Source organism: Coptis chinensis, chromosome 4, assembly GCF_015680905.1.
Source record: "Coptis chinensis isolate HL-2020 chromosome 4, ASM1568090v1, whole genome shotgun sequence".
Lineage (NCBI taxonomy): Eukaryota > Viridiplantae > Streptophyta > Magnoliopsida > Ranunculales > Ranunculaceae > Coptis > Coptis chinensis.
In genome coordinates, this window is record NC_141459.1 from 77,855,018 (window position 1) to 77,873,751 (window position 18,734).

At 34.8% G+C, this 18,734-nt stretch overlaps 1 protein-coding gene across 1 annotated transcript; it reads left to right on the plus strand.

Annotated features, from left to right (window-relative positions):
- The first annotated feature begins 5,591 nt into the window (after nucleotides 1–5,591).
- Nucleotides 5,592–6,315, plus strand: LOC147504911 (photosystem II repair protein PSB27-H1, chloroplastic-like). Its single transcript, XM_086557581.1, has one exon. The coding sequence runs from the start codon at nucleotides 5,630–5,632 to the stop codon at nucleotides 6,161–6,163; it is 534 nt and encodes a 177-aa protein (XP_086413707.1). The 5' UTR covers nucleotides 5,592–5,629; the 3' UTR covers nucleotides 6,164–6,315.
- The last annotated feature ends 12,419 nt before the right edge of the window (nucleotides 6,316–18,734 follow it).

Genomic DNA, 18,734 nt, shown 5'->3' on the forward strand with positions numbered 1-18,734 from the left:
CGAAAAATTGTTCGGATCTTTGTTATCCTTGGCTTATATGATGAACCCCGCCCAAGCTTAGTGACACTTGTTAAAACTATCAAGGCAATGGTATGATGCCCCAAAGGGTATGATGTTTGTGCTTGAGATCAGCTAGGCCGCTAATCTCAAAAAGTCATTGGTTTTAGGATAGTGTTCAACACAACCTCTTGGTGGTGAATATTTGGTTGTGTCGTTCATAACTCCTCTTTGTAGTTTAGTTAGACATATATCACTCATCTTTTACAATAGTCTTGAAGATAGCATTAGTTGTTATAAATTTCTATAGGAAAATCAATTTTGCCGAAGGAAGTTCGCATTTGTCTTCATAGTTGACAACACCCTTTTGCATAAGGGCGGAGTCAAAAATAAAATAGGATATATTATATTTCCAAGTTGCTACAGTTTTTTGTGATACTCAATGCATCCTATCTTTGTCTAACTTCAAGATTTCAGTTCCCAATTTTCGTATTGTCTAACTTCAAGATAAATTGGTTTTGTCTATTCTTTGCTAGTATATCTTCTAGATTCAGCGATGTACTATTTTACGCTATTAGGTTTGTGTATTTGTTTTAGATTAAGGAAAGTTTTGATGGTAAGGGCAAGAACGTACAACTATTTGTGGCTGCTTATACAAGTATGGATGGGTCTTGTGCTTTTTCCTGCATTCCTCATTTCAAAGAGAAACTAGCTCAACAAATAAGATGATCAATGATATGTTTGGAAGTACTTCTCGGTACTTTAAAGTTGAATGACTTGAACAATTCTTGATTTATAGTTAGGAATTTGCTTATAACATCACATATCTTTGCTTTGGTTCCTTTTAGAATATAAATTAATGTATATGCTTTTTGTGTTTCCTTGGCCCCCAAATGTGTTTGGTTTTTAAGTTTTATTCAGTTTGAGGATGCTACTACTTCCCTCTAAAATCGTGGTGCACCTTAAACCCATTCAAGCAGGAACAAACAACTAGCCCATACACAGTTTAAAAGTTTCATATCTTCGCAAACTCCCAAGTTTGAACGGGTAAGTTTCTACAAACATGAGAATTATATCATCTTGAATCTATACATTTTTGTTTCTTGAGTCCTTCATATGATAGTGTTAAACTCACTTTCATGACAACTCTTACATGATAGTTTGAAAGGTAAATAGCCTACTAGATACTTAAACCTTAATGTTTTTAGTAGTGCCCTTTGTGTTAATTATTTGATTTTAGTGTTTAATATATGAATGCTATTATTAGGTACAGTAACTTCCAGGTTCATTCGGACAAACCGAAGTCTACTCTTGCTGGAGTGGCACTACACGTGCTGATAATGCTCCTGCCGTGTTGTATGTTTGCCTCTACTTTGGCTAGTTGCTTGTTCCATCGCTAGAAAATAAATTCTCGAGTCTCTTTACCCTCATGAAAGGTTGTGCAACTCAATGAAAGAACAAATTGCGTAAAGGTGATGAAAATAGGAATTTCAAAACACAAATTGTTTTTTCCATTATGTTTTTATTATGCCTTGTGTACTTTAAAAACCTAGTTATTTATTGGCAATCAACAACTCGAAAACATTTTAAATTTTGGAAAACCAATGTATAATATATCAATTTTTGAAATGTGTTGTTTATGTATGCATGTTGTTTGTGTAATTGATTTTATGATCTGAGAATTAGGTAGTATTTAATAGCGATGGCGGAAAAAATAGGTTCTACCAAAAAAATTAATTTAAACAAATACTGACGGAGAATACTATCGTTAATTGACTTCCCCAAAAAACAATATATCACGGAAATGTGTGTCCTAAACTTAGGGCGCAAAATTTTCTGACGGTGGAAATACGTTCTATATTTGAAAAAATATGTCGATTCTGAGAGAAAGGAGATTTGCGATGGTTTTGAATGTCCTATAATTAACGATGATGTTAAATGTCTCACACCCATCGCATTTCAAAGTCAATTTACCACACAGTTTCCCGTCGTTAATATTAACGGCATTGTTATTCGTGACGAACTCTGGGATACCATTTCCCGTCATAAATCTCGATTTAGGATGGTTATACCGTTGTTTTTGGCCTTTTCTGGTGTAGTGATAGTAAATCTGATTCTTGTTATTTGTCTTTTATTTGGTTGCATTGATGGTTGAGGAGGAATTCCCTCCGTACTGACAGGATATCTTCCCAGTTAAGCTCATTTTGGAGACTTTAGCCTCCTCAGGGTTAAGTCTTGATGTTGTCTATTTCTGGATGGAATATGAACTGTGTTATGTTCAAATGGATGTAACCCAGTATGCCCAATGTGCTATGTGTCATTTATTCTGACCTGTTGCCACAATATTTTTGTTTCAATTTCTGCATCACGTTAAATACGTGACTATCCTTGTTGCCTGATCACTCCATGCATAGCTGGTATCTTGGGTGGCCAAACTTTAGGTATGGAAGCTTGCGACTTTGGAGAAGCTATTTGGAGGAAGGCTGCCATTCCTTCTTCAGAGGTCAGCATAATAGGTTTCTCTCGAAATCTTAGAAACATGAAAGAAATAAAAAGGTGAAACTCATATTCAGCTATGTATGTTTGTGTTTTTTTTTGTCGTAAGACTCATTCGGCTTTAATTTCTGTTGTGAGTTAATGCATAATACGCTGCCAATAGAGTTCATGTTATAACAATCCATTCTTTCTTGCGCTGTTGTGGACCTAGAAAATTACTAATTACGTAAGGATAATGATATGCACGTATGTATGCGGCAAAGTGTAAACTGAAGCTACTTTTATCAAACGCTTGAGTCTGAGAACTGAGAGAAACTTTGACAACAACAATGCCTGATCAACAAGAAGTCGTCTGAGTGTCTGACATTATGTGATATGGATTTATGGAAATGGGTAAACAGTCGATAGTGGTCATATTGTGCTGAACAACTGGCCCGAATTTATGTTCTCGAATGATAATTTTGATATTTCTACATGTTTAGTTATAAACTCAAAAATAGTTGGTACAGCTTTGCAAGTACAATCTCCCTTTCGAGCCATTGTCCCAATCCGCAACATGAGTTCCACCCAATACAAGGGTAATAGCAATTCGATAGTCTGAAAGGAAAAGGTATAACTCACATGCAAAATGCTCTTCAACATCTAACTCTTAGAGCATCCCAATTCACATGAGCCATGTAACCTGTTAACAATGCCAATTTTCTTGATTTTGACTTTTGAGTAACACAATGTCCTAAACGCCAAGCACAATAGCACATACAGGATTTTAAATCTTCGTGTAAACTCGGGTCAACTTCTGTAAAATACAACCATTTCGCTTAACTTACTGGACAATACAATCTTCCGGTATTCAAATTCTTGGATTTGTTAATTACCAAAAAATTCTTCTGGTCGTTGCAGGCGCAGCGCGCGTGCAATTTTGCTAGTATAAAGAAAGAGAAAGAACTGGAATTAAAAAGGAAGGTTAAAAGGAGGGAAACTAAATGGTGGCATAATAAATGGGGAGTGGAGAGTGGGAAACTTTCCATTTATATCCTAGAGAAGATCAATCGGTAGAGAAAAATAAAAATAAAACAACTCAATAAGAAAGTTTTTTGACCCTTTTTTTTTTGGTTTGTAATTTTACAAGAACAAATTAAACCATCATTCCCTATTCTATGGATTTGATTAGTGGTTTTTACAGTCCTTTTGAGGCAATAATGTGTGACATTTGTTGAATTTTCAGTATAAGTCTAATATCGAATTTTTTCGTATTTTTTACTTTAGCTTCGTATTATACTCAAATTAGTCATGAATTGAATTTTTGCCATTCCTTTTTTTTTTTTAATCCAAATTGCAAAACGAATTCTTGTTTGAGGCTCGAATTTTATTTGAATACTCCCGTATTGAATTTTTGCCGCATTATGAATTGCTAACTATGGTTGTTGTTAATGTGTGTGAAAATAGGAGACCATATTAGACACCAGGCCAGTTTGAAACATCTATATTATTGAGCAATGTTCTAAAAATCGGTCTAGGCGGACTCTAGGTGCTAGGGCGGTGCCCAACTGACTCGCCTAGGCCTATGTTGGTTCAAAAAGCGGATTAGGTGGGCTAATCAGACTAATCGGGCTTCTTTCAGGCCGATTAGTTAGGCTAGGTAGACAAATCGGCTCAATTTTTTTTTTTTTTGTTTTTTTAAATGTCAAAAATAAAAGGCTCATGAAGGCTTAAGAAAAGACTAGAGCCCAATAGGACTAGTCACCGAGTTTAACTATTCATGAGTAACTCGACCTCGGCTTGTCGAAGGCTCAACTCAAACTCGTCCGTGCAAAAATATGAGTCAAGCTACTGGTGAGCTACTCGTTTTATAAGCCCGTACGTAGTATATATATAATTTATAATTTATACACATTTTATACTTTATACCCAACTATAATTTATAATTTATACTAGTTTTAATGTTTATATACATTTTTTTCGAGTTTGAGCTCGGGCTCGAGTTCAAACAAGCATAACTGAGCTCGAACCTGAGCTCGAGCTTGTAGTGTAAAACGAGTCAAGTCGAGTCGAGCTTGAGCTTCAATATTAAATTCGAAGGCAAGTTCGAGCTAAGCTTCTGCATGTGCGAGTCGAGCTTGAGTATGACAAAACTTGACTCGGGGCGGCAATATAAATTATATGCCACTATAAGAAAGAGAATGTGTTTTTTTATGAAGCTGCGCGCTTTTTAGTCTCCCTATTCAACTTGAGTAGATAACTTGCCATCTCCTTCAACTATTTCGCCCTTTTGTAATATGTACTTTTATTTGTGTTTATTTTTTTAATTATGGTAAATGTTTGATTTCTTCACTTCTTATTTCTTATAGTATGGTGTGTGCCCGATTAAATATTATAATATATTTATTTGAAAAAAAAAAAAAAAAACCCGGTCTAGGTGCTGCCTAGAAGGCCAAGATGCTAGGTGCTCAGCCACCAACCGATTGCTGCAAGTGTTTTTTGAAACATTATTAGTGAATTATGGGCTAGGTTCGGCCTTGAGCGTCAAAAAGCTACCTGAACTTGTAGCCAGGTTCAACCCCATAGTCCGACCCAATTATAACAGGCCCGAAGATATTTGGACTGCACACCCCAAAAACCCCCACCGTGATAACCTTGAAACTGTGAAGACCAGAGTGACTCCTTTGGGGTAATTGGGTCCATAGCCGTGAGACTGGTGAAAGACATTTTGAGGTACTTGCTCAGTGAGTTCAAAGGCAGCCACATGACTCCATCTAATTCCATGTAGAAGTAGAAGTGTAGAACTAATTCTATGGTCTTCTTCCTATGTACAATAGTGTTCAGTGTCCACATTGATTCATGGAAGATTGACTGATTCATCGTGTCAAATTTTAAGACCTCAAACTACAATAGTTCTATAAGTAACCAAAACAAAAGCTCTCTCATAAATAAGAAAATACATTTGTGGTATATCGAAAAAGTGTCTGGTGTGTTTAAACCTACAAGTAACAATGTTTCATTGGACCTAATATCATCCAGACATTTGAAATAAGATAAGGTGATAAGCCTATGTGGCAAATAATCTCTCCAAGCCCTTCCATACAAAAAGAACTACTCTTCCCTCTCTTCGTTTTTCTCTTTCACCCTTGAAACAAATATGGCTTCTCCAACTCTTTTAACTCCCACAACCAAACCAAAATCTCTAGTTGTCACCGGTTTCAAGTCAACCATCACTAGCAGCAACACCACCACCTCCTCCACCAGCACAACTAACGCGACTATACCACAAACAAGTCGACGACATTTCGTAGCCTTAGCAGCAGGTATTTTAAGTCCCACATTGCTCGTCCCAGTGTACTCCGCATCTGCCACTTCGGATGAAGAATATATCAAGGAGACAGAAGAGGTGATTGAAAAAATTAGATCAACAATCAACATGGCTAAAACTGATCCAAATGTAGCTACCGCTGTCTCCGAGCTAAGGGACACATCAAATTCATGGGTGGCTAAGTACAGGAGGGAGAAGGCCTTATTAGGACGGCCTTCATTTCGCGATATGTATTCAGCACTGAATGCTGTATCAGGGCATTACATTAGTTTTGGTCCAACTGCACCAATTCCGGCTAAGCGTAAGGCTAGAATCTTAGAAGAGATGGATACAGCTGAGAAGGCCTTATTGAGAGGAAGATAGAATGTACAATTTTCCATTAAGTGTAAGTGTGTAACATTTTTCTTGAACTCTTTTGAATTTCAATTATCATGTTGAAAAAAACACATTGTAAGAATGCAGAGATTGAATATGAGTTACAGACGTTATATATTAAATTTGGGACTTTGATGAGATGTTTCATGTTTGGAACTTTCGTGTTTATTTATTTATATTTTTTGATTGGCAAGCCTGTTTTAAATGAGATGGGTAACTCTTTGATGTTGGCCGGGTTCGAGACCCAGACCTTTGGTATCATCACCCAAAAGTTTTACCGACTTTGTTAGCTGGCACCTGCTTCGGTGTTTATTTATGCGTGTATGAGAGTGCATGGTTCAATTGAACTATAAGAGAAAGTCATGTTTCGGTATAGATATTATGATGGTAAATAGATTTGAATAAATAGACTTTGAATCTAAAAAGTGTTTTGAAGCCCTATCAATTGAAGAAAAATAATAAATTAAGACAAAGGTCCCAAACTCCTGAAACCTGTTACCATGTGTCATCAGTCAGCACTGGTTTTCAATCCATCTCCGAACCGGATGGGAAGCAAGCTAAATCTGATTGACAAATTTACTAATAGGTTCCTGGTTCCTCCATATGGTCGGAATCTTCGTAGTCATCATACAGTGGTGGAGGTAGGAATTTGTTCTAGGGCGAACCGGTGAGCAGTACAAGTTTTCAACTCAACTCAACTTGTGTGTACATACAACAACATGAGCTTAGTTTGTTTTCTTTTAGTTAAACGTTGTTCATCAATATATATAAATATTTTATGTAAACAAACATTTCTTAATCTATTTTCTCGATCAATATTTGAAAATAAAAAATCATGTTAATATTTTTAGGTATGTACGTAGATTTCCTAATTCATAAGTGTTGAGTTGGATCACAAGTCACAACTCATAGCAACTAGTTAATCTAGTTTAACCTTATATCTTATTAGTAAATTGGACTAAATAAGATCATTAGTATTCATCGAAAGTAAATAAATAAGATAAGATCGTTAGTTCACTTAGTTGCACAGGTTTGTTCACTATGTTATTAGACTTATTAATTAACGCAGTTTTCTTCTTTTACACAATGTCAACAAGATATTTACCATATTATTTCTAATTTCCCCGAGTCACCTGTCATAAGTGGATAATGTCACATAATGTCTAAGTTCTAACCCTTTCACCTGTCACAAGTGGATGAAGTCATACATACCATGAAAAATAAAAAGGGCAAATCAGGGCTCATGGCCATAAAGCTGGACACAAGCCCGGCCCTGAGCAGGTTCCATGTGGGCGACCACACAGGGCCCCGAATATGTAAGGCCCTAAAAATATATGTTTAGGTGAAAATGCCTATTTGGCAAATTAAAATCCCAAACCAACCAAAAGCCCAAAAAATCGGAAATTTCACAATAAACAACAGAAATGTCCTCTCATATTCTCTTTCCTCATTAATTATTTTCGTAAAATAAAATAAAATAAAATAAGAGATATAATAAATGAGGAGATCTTCTCAACGGCCAGATATCTCTCTCTCCCTAATTAATAACGTTTTCTTTTGGAAAATCACTCCAATTACTTGTTGCTTGAGTCGCCCCTCGATTACTCAAATACAAAAAAAAGAGTAAAAAAAAAAAAAAAAACTCCTCATTTATCTTCTGATCATCTAGTATCCTCTCGTTCTCAAAATTTCTTTATTTACAAGTGTAGATTTGTATTAGTTTTCACTTTGATCAATCTCAATTACTTATTCACCTAACTTTTGATTTTTCTTCAAGTAAGCATAGCTTATAGAATTTTGTTATTTGTCCTCACATTCTTTGTCGCGTTTGTAGAAATAAATTTTTCAAAATTAAAATGATTGAAATCATATCTTAGATCGACTATATCACAAAAAAGACTAAAAAGCTTCATTGATAATTTTGCAACTAAAAATGCGAGAAGAACAATATTTCGATGATCCATTTTGTATTGATGGAAGACTGGAAGAGAGCCACATTTTGTTGTTTGCACAGGGCCATTGAAAACTCAGGAACGGCCCTGGCTGGACATGTCAAAAACTTTTGACAGAATAGGTTGGGAATGTATCATCCTATTCCTTAAATCCTACTCTCACACTATCACTCTTGTTAAACAATGCATCTCTATAACCCCAAGATTGATTATTCCATCTTAGTCAATGGTTCCCCCCATGGTCACTTCCATTCCTCTAGAGGCCTTAGACAGGGAGACCCCTTGTCTCCCATCATTTTTATATGTTGCATGGAGGTTCTCTCTAGACTTATAAACTTAAAATCATCTAAAAAAAATATTAATGGCATTAAAATATCAAGAAACAGTGAACATATTACTCACCTTCTATATTCAAATGATGCTTTCATCTTTTGTAGAGCAAACTTTGAAGAAGCTCAAACTGTCAATGATATTCTAATTTTTTTTTATGATATCACTGGTCAGGAGATAAACTATAATAAGTCTGGTGTACATTTCAGCAAAAATCTTGCCACCTGATTACACAAACTCTCTCAGAAATTTTCTCAAAATGATAGATATTGTGAGTGGTGAAAAATACCTAGGATCACCTCTCTTCTTAGGTCAAAAGAAATCTATCATTTTTAATGATCTCATCAACAAGGTAAACAAAAGGATTTCAGGTTGGAAATGCAAAATCTTATCTCAAGCTGCTCGTACTGTTCTTATAAAATTTATCTCTTATGCTATTCTTGTTTATCAAATGAGCACCTTCCTCATCCCTAATTGCATTACAAATAAGATTGATGCCCTGTAAAGGGACTTCTGGTGGGGTAAAAACCCTAAAACAAAACACCCTCTATACTTGAAAACTTGGAAATTCATATGTCAAGCAAAAAGGGTTGGAGGCCGGATTAGGTATCATAAATATGCAACATAATAATTTACCTCACATGTCTAGAATTCTTTGGAATATTTGGACTAACCCTAACTCTCTCTTAGCAACACAACTCAAAGGTAAATATTTTTCTAATTATATATTATCTCAAGTAATTGCAAAACAGGGAACTTCCTAGTTTTGGCAAGGTATGACTCAATCTCTAGACTTAATAAAAGTTAATTCTACATGGCATGTTGGTAGTGGGGAGAATATAAATATATGGTCTGATGCATGGATAACAACTCTTCCTTTTGGTAAAATTCCTTGAACTTGCCCAATCAACTTAGCATATTACTATCACAACTCATTGATCACAACTCAAGAACTTGAAACACAAGTATCATCAACTTTATTTTTGATCTGACCACAACAACCCATATACAATCTATGCATCTATCAAGATCCATTACTGTTGATACCCTCAAATGGAATCCCACCAAAAAAGGATTACACACTGTTAAATCCACCTACCACAAAAACAGTAGACAAACAACTCTAGCCACTCCACCAAAAATGAATCTTGGTTTATGGATACAATCTCTGTCCCCGAGACAATCTCTTTTTCCTTGGAAATGTTATCACAACATGGTACCAACAAGAGATCATTTGGCTAGTTTTCTGCACATTCCTGATAAAAATTGTCTTTTATGCGAAAACAAACCTGAAAGTTTACATCATATCTTCCTTGAATGTGAATTCACTAGATTAATATGGTATCGCACCCCTTGGAATCTCACTCTTGATTCAATGAACACCCCAATGTTCAGGAATGGATAGACTGTTGGTATAATCCACCAACACAATGGCCTCTATTGAAAGAAACATGGACAAAGTTTTGTTTGTTGTTGTACTATACTTTATGGTCTGAAAGATGTAACCTCCTTCATAGTAAAAATCATAAAGTAGCAACTATGTACTCATGTAGAATTGTTCTCGTGTAGCAACAATGTACTCGTGTAAAAATCATAAAGTAGCAACAATGTACTCATGTATTATACACTCTACTTTATGGTCTGAAACACTAGTATCTTTTGCCAGCAAGAAATGCTTATGTAGAATGGTTATCACTTCCTCTACCATGGCTTTCAAAAGTAGTGGATGAAGAGAAACTACAAAATTAATGTAACCATTCGGTCTATCTATCTATCTATATATATATATATATATATATATATATATATATGCAATGATTACCAATAAAACGAAAAACAATTAAAGAAGCATGCAAGCTAGCATATAATACAAGGGGCTTACTGGATCATTTACCTTTCTTTGCATTTATTGTACTACTGTGTACAATGTTTCTAACTTTTCGGTCTAAGTGGTCTCGATTAATCCATCAGGTTCAACAAAAGAAACATTACCTTTACCAAATAACCCTTCATAATTCTCATTTTTACAGCTAATTAAAGCCCTTATTCAATTACACAAAGAGAAATTTCAGGGAATAATAGGGGCAAATAATATCATTAGTTGTACGGTTTTACCTACAAACTCAAAGCACTTTTTCTGCCAAATTCCAAGGTGAGCCAGGGTGAACCCTGGGCCCCCTAGTTTCGCCACTGATAATACATATCTCGGTCATCGTACATACATCAATAAAAATTTTGTTTTTGATAGGGTTATATACTAAAAACATTACTTTTGTATTAACTCTAATTCTTTATATTTTGAATGAGAATCATATAGGCAAATGTTATGCATATTATATATGTTATTAATTATATGCATGTGTCTAATACTTTATGTTATAGATGATATGGTATGAACACACAGAATATCATATCATCAGTACCTTATAAAGAATAAGTAATCGTTCACAACCTAGATGGATTTGGACAAACCATTAGTACGGTTGTAGTATAATCTAGTATTAGTCTATCTTGACTATATGATTACACTAGTACACTTTGTGTGTATTGAACAGGACCAGGTGAGGTTGTTTCTCTTTATATTGACTATGTAAGAGAACAAACGCCTTTGCTATTATGGATGCTTGTCCTCTTAATTCGGATATAATAACGGACACTTACGTGCATTGTACATTGCTTTAAATCATCAATGAGTGAGATTCATTTGTGAATCAACAAACTCGATGGATTGGATAATGACATTGTATGTAAGGTGTGCTATTGATTATAGAAGGAATCCGTGATCCACAGGAAGTCAGGTTGATGATGTCCCCTTGAGGAGCTCAAAAAGATTGTCATGTAAACCCTGCAGGTGGATTTATTTTGACATGACAATGAGGTTGAGTGGTACTACTACTCAAGGACATAAGAAGTTTATTAATGTAGTTGTCAGTAACTTGACTTAATCAACAGACATTCGATATCTTAAACACGGGGAGATCAACGAGCATATAATATGGAGCCCATAAACACTAACACGTAATTTGGGATTAGGGTGGTAGTGCAACAATGACCTTTAGTGGAATAAGCCATTTGTTGACGAACTTGGGCCGTGTGTTCTGGGCGAACATGGGAAGCCCAAGCCCGTCAGGAGGCCCAACCCTAATTTCTCCTCATAGTCCCTGTTGTAGCCTATAAATAGAATACTTTCTCTCTGGCCAAAATTCACTATTCACTAAAATAGAAAAAGAGGCAAGGAAAGATAGATCCAAAATTAGATCTAGCTTTGTGAGAAAGAAGGGGATTGGTAGATCGTTGCCCATACAACGTCCAATCTGTTCTAAAGGAATACAACAGAAGATCAAGGGGTTGATTGTTGATTCGGATTCATAAAGCTTGGATTCTCAGAGTTATCTAAACTGGATCTAAAAGGTATGATCTCTAATCCAAAATAGTGAGAACCCATTAATTCCACTGCGCGTGGTTCTCGCGGTTTGTAGAAATTTTGCATTCTGAATATCGGTTCCTACAGTTTTGTACCATGAACTTTCATGTTTTTATCACTTTAGGCCATGAACTATTTTTTTCGAATGACTTAGGCCACGAACTTTATTGATAGTTTCACTTTGGGCCACCATTATATTATTATGTTGCAAAATGTGCTTATGTGGCTAATCAGACAGGCACCACGTTTGTAAAACCCCATATTATTGGGCTTAGGTATGGTGACCCATCCCATGACCCATGGTTGGGTCCATGAACAAAAAAAAAACATAATAGAGACAATAGGCAGGATTGACACCTTCTCCTCGAGGAGGGATTTTCAGCTACCATTTTCTGGAAAAAAAGAATAAAAAAAAGAAATAATTAGGGGTTTTGATGGAGAAGACAAATTGGTGGCTAACTGAAGTAGTTCTTGTGGTATTGAAGTCTTCTTTATCATTCTTCTCTACAATTTGGGGGATTTTTTTTTTTTTTTTTGAAGAAGCTAGAGGTTTAGGCACACCTCAACCTGTATTGATTACCTTCTTAAATACATTGTTCCCACCCTATCCAATTCTACTATAGTAGTTGCTCTACTATCTAATAGTGGAAGAAAAAAAAAGATACAGTCATCATGTGACTTATAGAGTTTAGAGAAGTAATCCGCCACCTGATTCCCTTCTCTAAATACATGTTTTACATCTAACAACTTAAAAAAATTTCTAAGAGATGCAAAGGATGCCACTATATTATCACAATACCATGGCACCTTCTCAATACCATGAAAGATGTTTACTGCTATCAGTGAGTCTGATCACACTGCTAGTCTTGTATAACCATTGTTGATGGCTGCCTTTATACCCTCATCAATAGCTCTCAGTTCCTGTCCAATAACTGATTTACTTGGAGAGATGATCCATTAAATGCCAATACCACCGTTCCCTGCCAGTTCCTAAACACTCCACCATATCCATTGAACTCCCCGACAGCTCCATCTGTATTCAGCATCATCACGTCTTCCTCTGGGCTGTCCCACTTACTCCACAGTACTTGCTTTGTGTGGTAGCTCACTTCAATATTTAGTCTCGACATCAGGACTCTAGTTTCAATCGAATCTTGCACCTTAACTAGTTTCCTCTGGAGGTACAATTGCATGTCATAGATTATCTTGTTACATAGCTTCTGTGATGTATACTTGATACTATGTAAAACGATAGTTTTACCCACGACTAAGTACGAGACTCAAACGCAAGTAAACTAAAGCTATTTTACGTTTAGGATTTATCAAAATTTTCTACTCTCGATGCTATCGCAATAGAGTTGGAGTACAAGATTCGTTCCACTCCTAGTTCTTTAGAATTCAATGTTTTCTAAGATTATTGGTCTATCCAAAGTTAATGAGAGTACTGTGGAAATTATACTACGATGGAAATTATACTAACAAGATACGATAATTCAAACTACGGAATTTCTAATTTAGCTATATAATAAGGAATTAGGGGGGATTGATTTCACCTTAACTCGACTTAATTAACTAGCAAAGATTCGTCGTGATCCAAATTTCAATGCTTTCGCATAAACAAATGGTATTTCTAATTCCTAATTATTCATGGCAATCTCTACCAAATAATAACTAGCATGTGAAGCAATCAAACCCATTCTCATGGTGAACTAATTACTTTCTAGAATTGAATAGATTATCACGACGATTTCTAATCTAGCAAAAATCAAGTTTTCATCAAGGCTTTCTCAAACTCCTCTAATGGAGATTTAGCCTAGAGTCATCAAACTATCATTTCTATACGAATTTAAGCAATACATGATATAAAGATTGTAAATTTACTATCTTGATCTAATCAAGAATTCAAAACTAAACTAATAACTAAGAAATGATTGATAACTAAATGATTGAAATTATATCTAAGTGATTTAATACTTAAAACTAGATTATGAGTAACAACTAACTTTATTGATCTAATGAAACTAAATTAAATAGAAAAACTAATACTTTATTGTAAACTAAATTCGATTATAAAATAACAATATACTTTGTTCTAACTAATCTATTGGAATTGAAAAACTAATTAATATAATGAAATAAAATCTAGATCTAAAACAAACTATTGAACTAATTAATGAAGTCTAAAACTAGATCTAAAATTATTGGCTAATGACGAACTAAAAACCAGAATGCTTAAGAGCTAAGTCTTGTGTCTTGAAATGGAGGAGACCAGATCCACATTTTCGTGCATGGGCTGAGGAGCCATGTTTTGGGCCGAAAAATCGAGCCCAAAACCCAATCTCTTCAGTCCACAGAGCCCTTTTCAGCTGAATTTGACTTCAATAGACTTTTTGTCCACTTTTGCTCCTCTGCTTGGGTTAAGACTTAGACCATTAAATATATCTTTCCGAGCCGGTCATTTTGACATAAGGTATGCCCAATTATGAGGTTTGAGTCCAAAGATATGGTCTTCGGAAGTTCTGCTGACTTTTGTGCGCTATTTCTGCCGCGTTGACTTTGACTTTTCAGCTTTGACCGGGCTTTAAAAAGGCTTTTTATCTTTGAATCTTGGTCTTTAATCACAGAAATTCTTAGCAACCAACCTTTGCTTCTTTATCTCGCAAAAGTGACACAATCTGCATATAATTGACTCCAATGCCTGAAATACATAAAAACACGTAATCAGCATTAACTCTTATTTATTACTTGCATAATTGGTCTAAACGTATTATTGTTAAGGGGTTAAAACTACAGTTTTAGGCTCTTATCAAACCACCCCCAAATAACATTTTGCTTGTCCTCAAGCAAATATGAGAAATTAGAATAAGTGACCAAAAATGGAGTTTTAACTACTCTCATTTCGCCGAGTGCGATTGCATTGACCATATGCAACAAGGCCTTAAACCACTAGAAATTCCCTAGTGGATGAGTTATAGCCTCGTGAGAGTTTTCTACTGAAGGTACACACAAACTTTATCTATACTACAAGGACTAAGAAATAAAACTATTGTTTCCTTATTTATGTCTCAATTATCTATACATCTCACTAGCAATGAGTACAAAATAATCAAGTCAAAACCTAAACTAATATATGCATAATAATCAATCATTTTCGAATAAACATATATACAATGAGTAATACTATGAAATGCACTAGCAGGTCCATTTCTGAAAACTTGGAATAACGTCCTTAAGTAGGTCCTCACATAAATGTCAAGACAAAAGCCACTCTAATTTTTCTGCTTAAGTTTCGCTACTCTAATGTGCAGTAGGCACACTTTACCTTACAATCTCAATGACACACAAGGAAGCCAGAGTCGATCAAACACATCTGCCACTTACTATCACACTAACCTATTCCTAATTGAGCTAGAGGTCTTTATTAGGTGTTGCGGGGATTAGGAGATGGTTTAAGAAGGAAGGAAATGGATATTCAAAAAGGACAAGTCTAAGATAATAGGGTCTTCATATTGCGTAACTAGAGAAACCATTGTTCTTTTGCTTCTACACTTTGTTTATATCCTTAGCCTTTTTATTTTGGCTTTTTGACTCCTTTTATTCTATTTTTGGAGTTTTTATTTTGTTTCTATTTTTATTTTTATTTTCTTTTCTTTGGATGAAAACTTATTTTCTTTTTCTTTTTTGAAGCAACTAACTAATTTTTGTTTACACAGATTTTTTCTTTCTCTTTTCTTCACTCATCTTATTCTCAGACTCATTCTATAATGGGTAGGTTGATTTTTTATTTTATTTTGTTTTTGTAACAGGGTAAAGGATTTACGGTTTATGAAAGGCTAAAGAAAGGCTCAAAGGGGCGACTAGCAGAAAATAATTTATAGGTTTGAATTTCTGGCTATATCGATCCAAAGAGGGCCTAAATTCTCACTTAGGATATGGTATAGTGATAAAGCAAGTGGACGTGTGATTTCTCTATCCGGATTTTACTTCTCCCTTGTGTCATTTCTCAAATGTTTCACTCATATAAGGCTTTAGGCTATATTCTCATAGGATTTGTAGAATAAGGTACTCTAGCCTAGATTTCAGAAATTTACTGCCAAACAATCATAGATACTCATACAATATATTTATAGAAAGATGCAAATATTATTATCTACATATTAACCTAAGTTTCTAAAAACTATTCCAATGCAAACGCTACGTGAGACTTCTAGATTATTGAGAGCATAGAGAAAGAAAACAATACCAATATTCCTAAGTGTATAATATAAACTTTTTATTTATATTTTTGAATTTTTGAAATTTTTGAAATTTTAACTAGAAAATAAGTGCATATTGTACCTATCTATATCCTAATAGATGCCTTAATTACATGTGCTTCTATGCCACCCCCAAACAAGAAGCATGCTTTGTCCTCAAAGTATTGAAATAAAAAGGGTAGAAAAATACCATGAAAACGCGTGAAATTCTGGAACATATGCAAAACAAGGTTAAGCATACTAATATAGAAAAAAAAAAACAGACACAACTTTATATGAGTTCCACTAGTTATGGGGTTAACAAGAATTAAATTGTTTGGGACATAAGCAGACACTAACTGAAACTAAAAACTTACTAATAATACGATAAAATTGAATAATTCTACTCACGAATAAACGATGAAGTCTAAACGCAAGTAAAACTAAAACTTATTACGAAGACAGTTCTTATCAAAGATTTCTACTCTCGATACTATTAAAATAGAGTTAGAATAGAAGATTCATTCCACTCCTAGTTCTTTAGCATTCAAAGTTTTCTATAATTATCAGTTTATCCAAAGTCTAATGAGTGTAATGGTGGGATTATACTACGATGTAAATTCTAAGAACAAGATACGCTAACTCAAACTACGAAATGCTACGGAATACTAAGGTTTAAATCTAGATAAAGAATTAGGGGGGATTGAATCCAACTTAATAAACTAGCATAGATTGTTGTAATCCAATTCTTACGTTCTTATGGTAAGAATTGGTCGTTCTAATCCCTAATCAGTCATGACAATCTCTACCAAATAATGACTAGGATGTGAGGAAGTCGAACCCATTCTCATGGCGAATCAACGACCTTCCAGAGTGGAATAGACTCTTACAACGATTCTATACTACACAATCAAGTTTTCATCAAGGCTTCATTAAACCACTCTAATGGAGATTTAACCTTGATTCATCAAACTATCATTTCCATATGAAATTGAATAAGACATAATATAAAGATTCTAACTTTATTAAATTCAACTAAATAATAATTGAAATCTAAATTAACAACTAAGAAATCATTAACAAACAAGAATTAAAATTAGATCGAAGCAATTTTAAATAACAAAATCGAAATTATCAAGAACTAACTATTTTATTTATCTAATGAATGATAAACAATGATTCCAATGACTAATCTAAAACAATGAATGAAACTAATTAATGGAATATAAACTAATTAATTAACTAATTCAAAAACTCAAAACTAGATCTAGATTATTCTCTAATGGCTCATTTCTATCCTCAGCTAATTGATTCATAAGAGCTAAGTTTTGTGTGTGGAAATGGAGGAGACCAGATCCACATTTTCGTGCATAGGCTGAGGGTCCATGGTTTGGGCTGGAAAATCGAGCCCAAAGCCCAATTTCTTAAGTCCACAGGGCCATTTTCAACTGGCTTTGACTTCAACAGGCTTTTCGTCCACTTCTGCTCCTCTGATTGGGTCAAAGTTTAGACCATTGGAAAGCTTTTTCCGAGACGGTCGTTTTAACATAAGTTACGCCCAATTCCAAGGTCTGAGTCCAAAGATACGGTCTTCGGAAGTTCTACTGACTTTTGTGTGTTGTTTCTGCCTGCGTTGACTTTGACTTTTCAGCTTTTGACCGGGCTTTACAAATGTTTTTTTTCTTGAATCTTGGCCTTAAATCACAGAACTTCTTAGCAACCAACCCTTGCTCTTCTATATCGCCAAAGTGGCATATTTATGCACATAATTGACTGCAATGCCTGAAATATATAAAAGCACGTAATTAACATTAACTCTTATTTATTACTTGCATAATTGGTCTAAAAGTATTATTGTTAAGGGGTTAAAACTACAATTTTGGGCTCTTATCAAACCACCCCCAAATAGATTTTTGCTTGTCCTCAAGTAAATATGAGAAATTAGCATAAGTGACCAAAAATGGAGTTGTAACTAATCTCGCTTCACCGAGTGCGATTGTATTGACCATATGCAACAAGGCCTTAAACCACTAGGAATTCCCTAGTGGACGAGTTATAACCTCGTGAGAGTTTTCCAGTGAAGGTACTCACAAACTTCATCTATACTACAACGACTCATAAATTAAACTATTGTTTCCTTATCTATGTCTAAATTATCTATACATCTCACTAGCAATGAATACAGAATAATCAAGTCGAAACCTAAGCTAATATATGCATAATAATAAATCATCTATGAATAAATATATATGCAATGAGTAATACTATGAGATGTACTAGCAGGCCCGTTTCTGAAAACTCGGAATAGCATCTTTAAGTAGGTCCTCACAGAAATATCAAGACAAAAACCACTCTGATTTTTCCGTTCAAGTTTCGCTACTCCAGTGTGCAGTGGGCACACTTTACCTTACAAACTCAATGACACACAAGGAAGCCGAAGTCGATCAAACACATCTGCCACTTACTATCACACTAACCTATTCCTAATTGAGCTAGAGGTCTTTATTAGGTGTTGCGGGGATTAGGAGATGGTTTAAGAAGGAAAGAAATGGATATTAAAAAAAGACAAGTCTGAGATAATAGGGGCTTCATATTATGTAACTAGAGAAACCCTTGTT